General features: G+C 44.4%; 2 protein-coding genes across 4 annotated transcripts in view; one reads left to right on the top strand and one right to left on the bottom strand.

The window, feature by feature from the left end:
* Nucleotides 1-8,070, bottom strand: part of PLAA (phospholipase A2 activating protein) — a 54,722-nt gene extending 46,652 nt beyond the window's left edge. The window contains exon 1 of one of the 3 annotated variants that reach the window (XM_069961989.1): nt 8,039-8,070. The gene's annotated coding sequence lies outside the window, so the exon portion shown is untranslated. Of the gene's footprint in view, nt 1-7,969 lie in introns of all 3 variants that reach the window. The other 2 variants (XM_069961988.1, XM_069961991.1) reach the window with 2 other exon arrangements.
* A 59-nt stretch (nt 8,071-8,129) lies between these two features.
* The window catches only part of IFT74 (intraflagellar transport 74), a 92,150-nt gene continuing 85,658 nt past the window's right edge, over nt 8,130-14,621 (top strand). Inside the window, exons 1-2 of the mRNA XM_069961993.1 lie at nt 8,130-8,191; nt 11,262-11,396. Of these exons, the coding sequence (XP_069818094.1) occupies nt 11,277-11,396 (120 nt within the window). The 5' untranslated portion in view covers nt 8,130-8,191; nt 11,262-11,276. The remainder of the gene's footprint in view (nt 8,192-11,261; nt 11,397-14,621) is intronic.

Raw genomic sequence — 14,621 nt, 5'->3', positions numbered from 1 at the left:
AACAATGGTCTTGTTCATTTTTTACGGGTCCGTTTACGATCGGGCCGTAGATTCATACATAGTGTGCACTGTGCAGCCGTATATCCTATACTTTCCAGCGTATGCATGAACCACCAAAAATACCGCCGCACAATTACAGCCGCAAATACAGCCGCACACTTACATAGTCTGAACCTGGCCTTAGGGTGCGTTTACACAGAAAGATTTATCTGACAGATTATGGAAGCCAAAGCCAGGAATGGATTTGAAAAGAGGAGAAATCTCAGTCTTTTCCTTATGACCTGATCCCTGTTTATAGTCTGTTCCTGGCTTTGGCTTCAAAGATCTGTCAGATAAATCTGTTTGTGTAAATGCACCACTATAGCCACAGCATGCACACCTCCCTCACACATCCTCCCTGTATTGACTAATTGCAATACAGGACTGAGCTTCCAGCCCTTTACATAAATCAGTCAAGACAGAGAGGTGGGGGAGGAGGCGTGCATGCTGTGGCTCAGCATCACTTTTGTCACACTGCGTTTTTACTATCTGTTTACTATACGTTTTATGGAAAAAAATGGATGTGACTGTCATTTATTTGGATACGTTTTTCTTTTGACCTCCATTACAAAGAAAAAAATGGATTGAAACTGATGCTTTTTTTTTTTTTTAAGTACACAAAAATAGGGTTGACTACGTTTTTTTGTCCAATAAAGCAGCGCTTCTCAAACTTTTTTTACTGGAGCCTCACCCAACAGACCAAGGCAATGCTTGTGCCTCACCAGACTGACTAAGAGGGTGCCTGGGTGGCTGATGGGAGTGGCCGGCGGCATGACGTAGGAGCCGCACGCAGGAGCTTTCTCCCGCTCCTCCTGCAGAGCATGGAAGCCAGAGAACGGCCTTAGCCCTTACCGTGAGCCTGGATTGGGGAACCATGGCTGGGGTGACTGAGGAGAGTGCCCGGTGACCTGATGGTGGAGGTGATCGGAGCCCCGATGCCGTGGGGTGGAAGTGGCCGTACAGCCGGTATGACGGTCAGCCGGGGTGCTGGTCAGGTGACATGCGGCTCTGCCTATTAGAAGCAGCCCTGGCGGTTCCGTGGTCCGCAGCTGTTTGGAGTCTGAGCGGACGCGGCGTGCTGTGGCCGGGAGGCAGCGAGGAGACTCCAGAGCTTGTGCAACCTCCTCCCATAGTAAAAGGGGGGCTGCTCTGAGCCGAACCAGCACATGGCCTAAGTAACCGGAGGGTTTCCGAACGGCTGACTGACTGTTACTTGGAGGTCCAGCTGGCTGTATGAGATCTTATTCCAGATACTGGGAACTACCACCTTGACGAACTTGTGTGGATAAGCTTCTGCCTTTGCCATCAGCTGACGTTTGTTCTCCTACTACTGACACTGGAGCTGGACGGTCGCCTTCAAAGAACTTGTAACGTATTGTGATCCAATGGATACTGTATGGCCTATGATGCTGACTCTTGTAATGCTCTATACCTAAAAGCCGATAGCTTGGGATAAACGTCAGCCGTCGCAAGTCTTCTGGTTAGGACATTACCTGTTTGGTGAAACTCTTGTCCGGAGCAATTCTCCATTTGGCCTAGGCTAGCTATTACTTAAGTGACTGTGGTGTTCACGCTGATTGCACCAGTCTGCTGGCTAAAAAGCTTTTTGTCTGCATGTGGCATTTGGGGGGTTTGGGTGTTGTCTAGATGCTCCTTTCTTATAGGATTTAATGTCAAAAATGTTATGAAATCTGTATACTTGAAGTGGTGTGGGTAGCGTTGGGGTTTTCCTTCCCCCCCTCTTTATTATTTATTATTTGTTTATATTTACTGGCTGATTATTCTATAAATGTCTCTAAAATCGCAGAACAAGAAAGCTGGTAGGGGTAACCCCGCCAAGGAGACAGCATCTCCACCTAAGATTGGGAAATACCTTAAATCCCCTTCAGCCAATATTATGGAAATGTCCCTAAACTCCACCTTGGGTGACTCCTCTGGTTCTTCTGTGGGGGCTACCGATAAGCCGGGAAATCTTAAGACTGATGTTCCATCACCATTACTGGCTGAAATACTAGCAGAAGTTTCAAAATGCAATCAGGCAGTCCTGAATCTGTCTACACAAGTTGGATCTGTCTCCTCGGACTTAATGTTGGCACGACAGGACCCGTCTAACATTCGGGAGAAGATGGGGGCGGTGGAAAGGCAGATTGTTCCTTTGGAAAAATCTGTTGAGTTAATTCATAAGGAAATCAGGGTCCTGAAGAAAGATAATGAAGGGCTAAATTGCAAGCTTTGCGATTTGGAGGACAGATCTCGCAGGGCCACTGTACGGATAGTGGGCCTGCCGGAGGGGGAGTCCCCTGTTCCCTTTTGTTACAAATGGTTGGTTGATACCTTTGGGGTGGACTCCTTCTCCCCCCTCTTTGGCTTAAAGAGAGCCCATAGGATTCCAGGAAAGAGACCTCCAATAGGTAGCCACCCCCCCCCCTCTGATAAAAATTTTATGCTCAAATGATAGGGATGCCTTATTGAAGCAAGCCAGACTTAAAGGGGAGGTTCTCTACAACGGATCTAGGGTCCTTTTTTTTTCCTGACTATTCTAGGGTTACGCAGTTAAAAAGATCTGCATACAGAGATGTTAAGCGACGCCTGGCCACTGCTAAAATTACCTTTTCACTACTGTTTCCAGCCCGATTGCGTATTGTATACAAAAACTTAATTCGCTTCTTTAATTCCCCATCAGAGGTGAATGAATGGTTGGAGGGTGAGGGTATTAGTTGAGATTGTTTTTTGATATGCATAATGCGGTTCTTGGTTAATAGTTTTGTTCTTTTTGGATTGAGGGACTGTGCAGCTCTGCGGGGGGGGGGGGGGAGGGAAGGGAGGTGTTATTGGCTTGGGTTGAGCTGCGTATTAAGCGCAGCAGGTTTAGAGGGTAAGGGGGGTTTAGAGGGTAGGGGGGGTGGGTTCTGGACGTGGAGGTTTTTTTTTTTTTTGTTTGTTTTTTTTACACTTTCTCTATAGATGCTTTCCACTAGGGTGCTGTCCTGGAATGTTCGGGGAATGGCAGACAGAGTTAAAAAAGGTGCCATTATTGAAGTGGTGAATAAACATTTGCCAGCTATAGTTGCCCTAATTGAGACCCATTTTTCCAAAGAATCTGTGATTGCTAAAAAGAAGTGGGCGAAGTATGAGTTCCATTCTACTCTGTCTGCGTATTCCTCGGGCGTCTCGGTGTATGTGCATAACCAGATCAACTTTGTTCTTGTGAATAAAAAGGTGGATGAGAGGGGCCGTTATGTCTTTTTATATGGTCGACTTGATGGGGTATTGGTAATTTTGGCCTTTGTATATATAGCTCCTCCTTTCAAGACTGATATCCTTGAATCCCTGAGTAAATTTGCAAATAGTAAAGTCTATGAAGCTCTCTACTCTATGGGTGACTATAACTGTATATGGGATGTGCAGAGGGATCGAAGGGGAAGAGGAACTGGATGGGGCCTTGGCCCAACCCCCCTCAGAAGGTTGTGCTCTGAAGTGGGTTGGACTGACGCCTGGCACAAATTATACCCTGGCAAGCTAGGTTTTACTTGTTATAGTTCCTCCTACCAAGCCGCGTCAAAGATTGATTTAGTGCTTTGTAACGAGAAGGGTCTCCTCTTTGCCAGGAAGATGAGGTTGGAGCCTCGGTCTGTCTCTGATCATTCTCCCCTTCTCTTGGAGGTGGGAATGGGCAAGGGGTCTCCCCCTGGTCGTGTATTTCGGTTAAACCCACACTGGCTCTCTGTTTTGGACCAGGATGAATTCCTGCGTAAAGAAATACAATGGTTTTGGGCTACTAACAGGTCCTCAGTATCAGTGTTGATAGCCTGGGACGCTATGAAAGCCTATTTGCGGGGGGTACTATTTAAAATGATTACCTGTAAAAAGAGAGACTTTAGCAGAGCAGAGAGGGAGGCTGCGGAAGCTGTGTAAAGACATAGACTAAATTATGAGCAAGATGATTCACAGGAGGCTTGGGTTGCCCTGCAGGAGGCACAGAAACAGTACGAAAGTCTACTTAGGGGGAAAGCGCAGCATAAGATTTTTTTTCTCGGTCAAAATAAATTCACTTTAGGAGGGAAGCCAAATAAAATTTTAGCCAATATACTTAACTCGAACCAGACCAAAGACCCTATAGTAGCCATAAGAAGTCAAGAGGGGCGGATTGTGAAGGGTATTGAGAGGGTTGAGGAGGAGTTTGTGACCTTTTTTTCCCAGTTGTATAGTTCGGAGAAACCAGAGTGTGAGGAGGAGCAGCGAAGCTTTTTAGACGGGCTGAATCTTCCAATTTTAACAGAAGAGCAGCGGGGAAGGATGGAGCAGGATATAACTCTTGCTGAACTAACAGAGGCCCTGGGGTCCTTCTCAGGCAATTCTTCCCCTGGTTCTGATGGTTTGCCTTTTCAATTCCTTGCCTATCCTCCTTGAGGTTCTAAATGAATCATTGAGGGGGGGGGGGGACTACCTATGACCATGCGAGAAGCCCATATTGTTTTGATTCCCAAGAAAGGAAAGGATCCCTTGGAGATCCCTTCATACCGTCCTATTTCACTCTTAAATACGGACGTCAAGATTTTGGCTAAAGTACTTGCTCTGCGCCTAAAATCGGTTATATCTAGCTTGGTGGGTGAGGAGCAAGGGGGATTCATGCCTAATATGACTGTCCATGATAATATCCAAAAAGTCTATGCAGCTATTCAGTCTACGGGCCCTGGGTCCCGCTCCATCCTGTCTCTTGATGCCTCTAAGGCCTTTGACAGGGTGGAGTGGGGCTTTTTATGGGCGGTGTTAGAAAAAGTAGGGCTGGGGGGCCTCTTTCTGACATGGGTCAAAATTCTATATACGAACCCGGTGGCAAAAATTCAGCTTGGTGGAGGTCTCTCTCGCTCATTTGAGTTGTCAAGGGGGACGCGCCAGGGCTGTCCCCTCTCTCCATTATTATTTTCCCTTTACATGGAGCCTCTGGCGGAGTGGGCAAGGCAGCATTTAGAATATGAGGGGTTTGGCTTGACCGGACCAAGCAATAAAATACTGCTATATGCAGATGACATTCTTTTCTTTATCTGTGAACCTGAGAGGGTTCTCCCAGGCCTCATTGAGAAAATGGAGGGTTATGGCAGGTTCTCCAGACTACAAATAAATTGGGAAAAATCATCCCTCCTCCCTCTGGACTCTGAAATTACTGTAGAGCTGGGGAAATTAAGGATTCTCAGGCCCTCTGACCCCCTGGATTATCTGGGGATACAAATAACTAGTAATGGGAAAAATTTTGCTATGGCTAATCTGTCCCCCTTTGCCAAGAAGTTAGAAAAGAGGATTAAAATTTGGGTTAAATTACCCTTATCTATTACGGACAGATTGGCCATTATCAAAATGGTGGTGCTTCCACAACTCCTTTTTTTGGTGCTGCATCAGTATGGATCAGTAACTCCTGGATCAGGAAAATAGAGGTGATGCTTGGGGGCCTAATCTGGGGCAGGAAACGGGTCCGCCTCAAATATCTTACTTTTGCTGCCCCAGTTGGTGGGGGGGGGGGGGGGGGGTTTGGTATGCCGAATTTACGTCTTTATTTTATTTCATGTCACTTCTCTCGTTTGTTGAAGGGGAATAGAATTGGGATTTTTGCTCATTTATTATTATTAAGTAAACATAACACATGGTTGGAGCTCTTGGAGTCTGGTATTATTTGTGAGGGGATATATAAAGGTTGGTTATTTTGTACACTGATTGATAAGGTTTGGGGGTATGTTAAGGAGAAATGCGGTATAGAGGGGAGTTTACATTTTACCCCACTGTGGTATAATAATTTCTTGCCTGAATTTGGGAAATTAGAATGTATTCAGTTTTGGGGGGATAAGGGTATCACTAGGGTTGGTCAACTGTTTGATAATGGCACTCTTATTTGAGTTTGAGAGACTGAAAGAAGCTTATGGATTGAGCGATAAGCATTGGTTCTATTATAGGCAACTGGTATCTGCAAAATCACTTACAATAGATAAAAGTAGATTAATAATTATTAGAAGTGTCACGTTTGAAAGACTGGTCAATGACCAGCCAGGCAAGAAATCAATTTCTTTTATTTATAAAAATATGATTCACGAACTTACACATAAGGTGGTGGAGAAGAGTTTAGTTTGGTGGAGTGGGCCTCGGGTAGAGTTAAATGGGGAGGTTTGGGAGCGGATTTTTAGTAATCTTCGTATTATGTCTATATCTGAAGCACATAGATTTACACAATTCAGAATTTGGCACCACTGTTATTACTCCCCAAGGCAATTTGCTCGTGTGGGCAGCACCTCCAGGGCTGTTTGTCCTAAATGTGGACAGGAAGCTGTCGGTCTTCTTCATATGTTTTGGTCCTGCCCTGGGGTTGCTGCCTTCTGGGAGGAGGTATGCGTTGCTTTGGAGGGTAAATTAAGTTGTAGCATCCCTAGGGATGTTTTGGCGTTAATACTGGGAGATTCGGGGGGTTTGAGGGTTCATGCTAAATTAATTGTGAAAGTATTATTTTACGCTAGATTAGTAATACTTAGGAATTGGATATCACAACATCCGCCCTCCTTGCAGGAATGGATTAATACGGTTAACAACATTAAACGCTATGAGAGGATCTGGTTTGCTCGGAAAAAAGAAGGTCTGTATAAATTCCAGGCTCTATGGGGTAAATGGAGTTTTTGATGATGGGGTAGGGGTAGGGGTTTCCCCCCCCCCCCCCCCCCCCCCCCCCCCCCTTCCCTTTTTTTTTTCCTCTCTCCACATCCAGGTTGGGTGGGTTGGTGGGTGGGATAGGGTTTATAAAAGGATGATGTCTGTTGAAACATTTTATATCTATTGTCTATGTGATGTGATGTGAGATGTTATAAAATGTCTATAAAGAAAAAATTGGAAAAAAAGGTGCAATTCCTTTTATTTTTAAGGGTTCTGTGTTTACGCCATTCCCCCTATGGTAAAACTGACATGTTATCTATATTCCTCAAGTCGGTACGATTACAACGATATGTAACTTGCATGACTTTTATATTATTTGATGGCTTTTAAAAAAAATTAAAATATTAAAAAAAAGAGGGTGCCTGGGCCTCACTATCTGTGGTGAAAGTCCATGTAAAAGCTGGAAATAATGCTAGGGCTACCTTTCACCCATATCCCAAGCTCTATATACTAATAAAGCAAGTACAAAATGAGTTAATAATGTTGCTAAAATGGAGATTATTGCAGGCAGCAAAAGGACTGTGCAGATCATAGTAAAGGTCCTTTTACACTGAACGATTATCCTTTGTTTTTGCACGATAACGATCGCATTTGAGCGATAATCGTTCCGTGTAAACGCTGAGAACGATTAAACAAGTGAGAAATCGTTCATTTTGATCTTTCAACATGTTATCAAATTATCGTTGGTTGGTCCCAAAAAATTTGCAGATCGTTCCGTGTAAACATTCTTTCAACGATTTCACCTATGTGCGAGATAGGCTTAAGTGATCGCAAAACGATCGCATAACGGTTTTTCCGTACGATGTATCGTTCCGTCTAAACGCTGATCGTTATAAAAAAAAAACATCGTTAATTCAAAATAGTTAATCGTGCGATCGGGCGAATTATCGTTCCGTGTAAAAGGACCATTTCTCCTGTAAAAACTGGCTCCCCAGCTGGGCCTCATCAACAACTAGGGGGCGCCTCAATGGTGAGGCCCACCTCTCAGTTTGAGAAGCACTGCAATAAAGGAACCAATTAAAAACGGATACATTGAGTGGATAGGAAAATCGCAGTTTGGAGCCAGCCTCAGGGGGCATTCACACTTCTGCATATTTGTGGACCTTACTGACAGGGAAGGAGTGTAATGGATCTGTTCCCTGTCTGGCATGATGTGTCAATATCATGCCGGCAGCGGGGTAACTCTTTGAAGCACCGCGGCTCTGTCACTACAAAGCAATATATATATATATACACACACCCTACGTGCACTCATGCATGTATACACCCCTAGTCCTCCCTTTTCTGTGACACAATCTCTTTCACTGACCAGCGGTTGAGCCTGAGTCACATGACCGCAAGCAGCTCCTCACGCGAGAGTTCAGTTAGAGAATGCTGTCTGTTGCTCAATCCTTTTGGTTGGTTATTTGTACTCACGTGACTTTGTTGCCAGGATACCAGGAGATTGCAAGAAGCGGAGGATGTAAGTAATGGGAGTTGGGATTCTCCGTCCGGTCCTGTCTCCGGTGAGGTGACTGCGGTCAGAGAAGCAGCATTGTACGGCCGTGCTTATGGCGGCTGCCGCCTGTGCTCCACTGCAAGTAGCGCAGATGTCAGCTAGATAAATCCTTATGGTTCCTCTAGCGTTATTCTCAGTATGTAGCGACATATAGGTGGCCTGAGCCATCAGGTGGTGTCCCTGCACATCACCCCCGGGACAGTCTATGACGGGATTCACACGAGCGTTTTCTCCTCTGCATCCCAGGCTCCCATCCGGGGCCTCTATCCCAGTATGGGTGCAGATAGCTGGAGGGCATTGGGATGCTGCATATATACCATCTGGGCATCTTATATGGCCATGGAAGGAGCCGCGGAGAGCAGTGGTTTCCCAGGCATATGAGGTCTGATTTGTCAGCATGGCTGATGGCCACGGAGCCCACCGACCATGAGAACAGAGTCTATTGGCAGCACACTAAACAAAGCCAATTAACAACTAATGATTACAAATGAACGACCTGAAATCATTCCTCATAATAGACAAAACAATAGTTGTTAGTTACTATCTGAATTACAAACCAAGTGTGCATACACCCACAGATTTGCAAGCAAAGTAACAATGATTTTACGGCCAGCTAAAAAGATGCAGTCAGCGATGTACCAGCAGATATTTGTTAGTGGTGTGATTGCTTAAAGTGACTCTGTACCCACAATCTGCCCCCCCCCCCCCCCCCCCCCCCCCCCCCCCCAAACCACTTGTACTGTCAGATATCTGCTTTTAACCCAAGATCTGTCCTGGGGTCCGTTCGGCGGGTGATGCAGTTATTGTACTAAAAACAACTTTTAAACTTGCAGCCCTGTGTCCTATGGCCGTGGCTTACATTTACATATGCATCAGGCTGGCACACCCTCTTTGTCCTTCCTCCCCGCCCTCCTCATCATCAGGAATGCTCCAGGCAGATTGCCTCCTATTCATCACCTGTGTCACTCGGCACATGGGCTGGATCGTTAAAGGGAATCTGTCAGCATCTATTCTTGGTCTGAGGTGCTGACAGTGTAAGGAAGGTCTGTGTTATCCAGTGCCGTCTCATACCTCTATTTTCCCGATCGGTCCCGTAATTTCTGTAATCTATCTTCATAACTGTCAAAGAGGGGGAGAGGTGATGACTTTGTGCCGCACTTTGGCCCACCTCACCACTCCCCCTTCCAGCTTTTATTGAATATTCATGGAGCCTGTCCCCTGGCCTCCTGGCGCGTCATCTGTAGGTTCCTGGTTACTGGTGTAGTGCATGCACGCTCCCGTGGCGTGATTCGCGCATGCGCCGTAGTGCGTCGGAGCGGCGCAGGCGCACTGAGGGCTAAAGCCTATGCCCTCAATGGCTCCGATGCACTACGGCACATGCGCCAATACACCAATCACAAGCTGTGAGGGGGAGTGGTGAGTCGGGCCAAAGTGCGGCACGAAGCTATCATCGCAGATAAATTAAAGAAAGTACAGGACCGATCGGGAAAATAGAGGTATGAGACGGCTCTAGATAACCCAAGAATAGGTGCTGACAGATTCCCTTTAAGGCCCCTGTGCAATGTTCAAACAGAAGAAAATATGCCAGGAGCATTCCTAATGATAAGGCGGGCGGGGAGGAGGGACGCAAAGGTTGTGCCAGCCTAATTCATACACAATCTAACCCCCGACCATTGGGCACAGGGCTTCAAGTTTAAAAGTTGTTTTTTAAGACAATAACTGCATCACCTGCCAAACAGAAACCAGGACAAATCTTGGATTAAAAGCAGCTATCCGAAGGTTCAAGTGGTTTGGGGGGGTCAGATTGTGGGTACAGAGTCACTTTAAATTGAAACAAGACAGCAATTTTTTTTGTCCAAGCAAAAGTCTAAGCAGCACCAGTAAGGCAATATATGAGATTAGAGTGCTTGTCTTACCAGACCGGACCAAGGTCCGTATTAGGGTATCCAAAAAAATGTAGAGGAGACAGCACATCCAAAAGTAATCTTCACTTTAATCACACCAGTGCAACGTTTCGGCTGTACAACCAGCCTTTCTCAAGCAGTCATCACTTTTGGATGTGCTGTCTCCTCAGCGATTTCTTTTTTGCACGCTGATCTTTTTGTGTAATGGGCCCCTTAGTCTGATAGGCTGGCAGTGTCAGTGAGAATACCAGCCATCAGACAGTCGCAGCGTCAAGTTGCCTAAGGGGGAAAAAGAAAAAATAACACTAAAGTAAATAAAAAATACTGTTATTTCCCCTATAATGTCCTACTCTTTAATAAACAAAAATAATGCCTACAGAAAAGGTATTACAATGTTTGTAATGAGTATATAAGCACAGTGGGTGCCATAAAATAAAGGGAGGGGGTGTTATTTGAACTTTTATTATAGGAGGGCTTTTTATATTTTTCTGAAAAAAAAATATTTTTCATGTTTACACTTGTTAAGACCTCCTAGGGAACTTTACTAAGAAATCTTTAGATTGGTGATACTGATCTATGCAATGCTATAGCATTGCATAGATGAACTGATGGAGTCTACCAGAGTCACTAGAACAGAAGATCAGAAGCAGCCAACCCTGCTGCTCCATTCACCTCTTAACGTCAGCCAACATATTATGTTGTATGCTAGAAATTGAGATTAGTAAGCAGTACCCCCTGGGGTTAAAGTTCAATTCAAGTTCAATTATATACAGCTCTACCATTGTGATCTTCTAACATCTGCCTCAGACTTGTGAGAAGATCACATTGGTGGAGTCTGTGACCACCATTGATATTCAGATCATGCAAGCTGTGGTGCTCTATGGAGCTTAGTCATTTACTGTACATTTCTTGGAATCTTTCACTCAAGCAGTATTTGGGCCGTTTCAGAATTCAGAGATATCTTTGGGGAAAAATTGGAAATCATTGTACCCTTTCGGAAGTGTCTCAGTGACATGACAGAAAATCACTTTTGGGTGGGATTTTTACATATTCTGGTAATTGCATAGCACTATAGTCATGCTGATTTCCTACAAGTCACTGTCTACATCTTAAAAATTCTTTCCACACAGCAGTTAACGGTTAATATGGCAAGTAACCAGAGGCCTCCGTCAGCACGTCCCATTTCAAGGGCAGGCATTGGTCCCGTCCCAAACAGACCTCCAAGTGGAATCCGAGTGCCACCCACAGCGAGTAGGCTTTCCACAGTAAGTACTTAGGAGACTGTCAGTTTCAATGAGAAAATAAGTTAAATAAAAAAAAAAAACTGCTCCTTGTTTGTTGGGAGTGTCAGAAAAAGCCCTACTATTTTTTCTGATCAAGCACCACCGCTACTCTTGAGTCCGCAGCTTTGGTTGGTCGGAAGTTTTTTTTGTTGTTTTGTTGTTTCATAATTTTTCCTAACCAATTATGAGATTTCATCATTTTCTCTTTTACTTGAACATTACAAATATACATTATTCATTTTAAATAATTTTCATTATTTAGAGGTATAGTTCAGCAATCTTCTATTTAACATAGTTTTTTGTTATGTATTTGATTTGTGTATATTTGCTATGAAGTAAAAAAGCTGGGTGACAGTCCCCTACATGGGGTCAAAGTCTTTACTTTTCACTCTTCACCCTTTCACTTTTGTTACATTGCTGCCTTGTGCCCAAACAACAAGGAATTCAATACCCCATAATGAGAATGTGAAAACATGTGAAAATTTGAATTTTAGAGATTTTAGAAAGCCTTTTGAAAAGGAAACAATAACATGTTTCTGAATCAGTCACCTGTGGTAAATTCAGTTGTTTGGACATAATTTGTCACCACACCGCTATAACATCTCTCAGCTAGCCGACTTTACATATCATAACAATATTCAAGCCATCGGCTCTGAGTTAGGATTGAATGGACTGAACTCCACCACACCTCCATTACGTAGGTAAAAAGTGCTGATTGACACGTGTGAAGTTGTTTCTCATTACCAATGTCATCACAGTAAAAGACATAAAAATTTGCTAAAAAGGGTTCTCAGTCTGCGGAAAACAAGATTTTCTATTCTGATAAAACCAATATTGAACTTTTTGGCCTCTTTAAATGTCATGTCTAGAGAAAACCAGGCACTGCTCATCACCTGCTTAAAGGGAACCAACAATTGTGTTGATATGATTCCCAGCTGCACAGTATAGAGCTACTGTGCAGCTCCCTGAGGCTACCAGCCGTGTCTGCGGCGGTAGCTTTAGCTCAGGGAAAGCAGAGAGACCTGTTAGTGGCCTCTCTGCCTGTCAATCATCACTGGACTGCGCGCTGACAGGCAGGGAGCCATGACTAGCCACGGGGAGCTCCCCATCCAGATGACTAGTTGCCACCCCTCTCCCGGCCTCAGGCTCCTGACTAAAACTACTTTTTCCCCCATCTAAAGCTACCGCTATAGCTACAGTAGCTTTATACTGTGCAGCTGGGAACTGTTTCAGCAAAACTGTGCTGATTTGGTTCCCTTTAACATTATCCCTGCCGTGAAGCATGGTGAAGGCAGCATTATGCTGTAAGGATGTTTTTCAGCAGCTGGGACTCGGAGACTGGTCTGGGTTGCGAAAAAGCTGAATGGAGCAAAGTACAGAGATATTCCTAAAGGAGAAGTCCAGAGAAGAAAATAATTTGCTGGGGGAACATAATAAACAAGTACTACTTTCCTCTCCCAGTTCCCCCGAAGCGCAGTGTCACAGGCTTCATGATTCCCACTGGAACCCATTTTCCCCCCGAGTTCGGATGTCATCACGATTCGGGGGAAATACCCGGCTGGGCTGATAGATTGTTCTCTCAGCCAATCAGTGGCTGCAGCAGTATCCTGCCCCAGTTACTGATTGGCTAAGTGGGCAATCCATCGTTTGAGTTGGGACGTTACTGCAGCAGGAGATCCCTGAGCCCTGGAGAGGTGAGTCAGTACTACAGAGGCACAGAGAGGTAATTAGGGCTTGCTTATTATGTTCCTCCCTGCTCTGTCTACTTGAAAATGTTTATTTACTCCAGACTTCTTCTTTAATCCCTTTAGACAGGGATCGGGAACCTTCGGCCCTCCAGCTGTTGCAAAACTACAATTCCCATCATGCCTGGACATCCTTTGGCTGTCCAGGCATGATGGGAATTGTAGTTTTACAACAGCTGGAGGGCCAAAGGTTCCCCATCCCTGCCTTAGGGACCGGGCCAATTTCCATTTTTGCGCTTTCGTTTTTTCCTCCTTGTGCTTAAAATGCCATAGCACTTGCATTTTTTCAGCTAGAGACCTACATGAGCCCTTATTTTTGGTGCCACTAATTGTACTTCGCAATGACGGGCTGAATTTTTGCATAAAAGCATAAAGTACACTGTGAAACCAGAAAAAAATTTAATGTGTGGTGAAATAAAAAAAAAAAACACATTTTTTTAATTTGGGGAGGTTTCGTGTTTACGCTGTTTGCCCTTGGGTATGTTATGCATGTTCCTCAGGTTGTTACGATTACAACGATATGTAACTTGTGTAACTTTTATTTTATTTGATGGGTTTTAAAAAATTAAAACCCTTTAAAAAAAAAAAGTTTCTTAAAATTGCATATGCGACTTTTTAATCACTTTTTATTACATTATTACATTTATTATTTTATTTTCTGGATTTAATGCGACCAAAAATGTGCAATTTTGCACTTTGGAATTTGCGCTTACGCCATTTACTGTGAGAGATCAGGAATGAAATAAATTAATAGTTTTGGCAATTACGCACACGGTGTTTCATTAATAAAAAAGCATTTTTTATTCTTTTTACATCTCTCATCGAGATCTATGCAGTATAAATATACTGCATATATCATTAAAATAGGCATTCTATTGCTCTCGGCTGCTGCAGCCGAAAGCAATAGAATGCCGAGCCGGGATCAGCGCCATTATGGCGCAGACCCCGACCGGGTAAAGTTGCGGGGGTGGCTCTTCTGCGACACCCCTCCCCCACTAGACACCAGGTAAGGGAAAAACTTGCATTTTAAATGCAGCTGTCAACTAATTAGCAGGCACGACAATCAGACCGCACAGCCCCCCTCTGAACGCCCTTAACTACACAAGGCCGTACATTTACGCCCTTTGTCGTTAAGGGGTTCATGAAAACCAGATGCAGAGTGCTCTGGACCTCAGACATGACCAAAGGTTTGCATTATAAAGAGACAATAACCTTAAGCACACAGCTAAAATAGGAACAACTCTGTCCTTGAGTGGGCAGAGACACCAAAGGCTTTTCTTGTGACACGTTTTTGTTTGTATTTGAATCTACCCTAATCCCTGGTGTCACTTTCTGAGACTGCTCTTGGACTGTATTGTCCTAAAAAGACAGGTTGCTTATATGTGCACTGTAAACCTTCCTGTGGCAGAGTCTAAACTTTAGTGCTTCAGCCATTTAGTACTTTGTCCTTAAGAAATTCTAA

This window comes from Dendropsophus ebraccatus, chromosome 3 (genome assembly GCF_027789765.1).
Source record: "Dendropsophus ebraccatus isolate aDenEbr1 chromosome 3, aDenEbr1.pat, whole genome shotgun sequence".
In the NCBI taxonomy this organism is placed as follows: Eukaryota; Metazoa; Chordata; class Amphibia; order Anura; family Hylidae; genus Dendropsophus; species Dendropsophus ebraccatus.
This window is presented reverse-complemented; position numbering and strand designations above follow the sequence as displayed.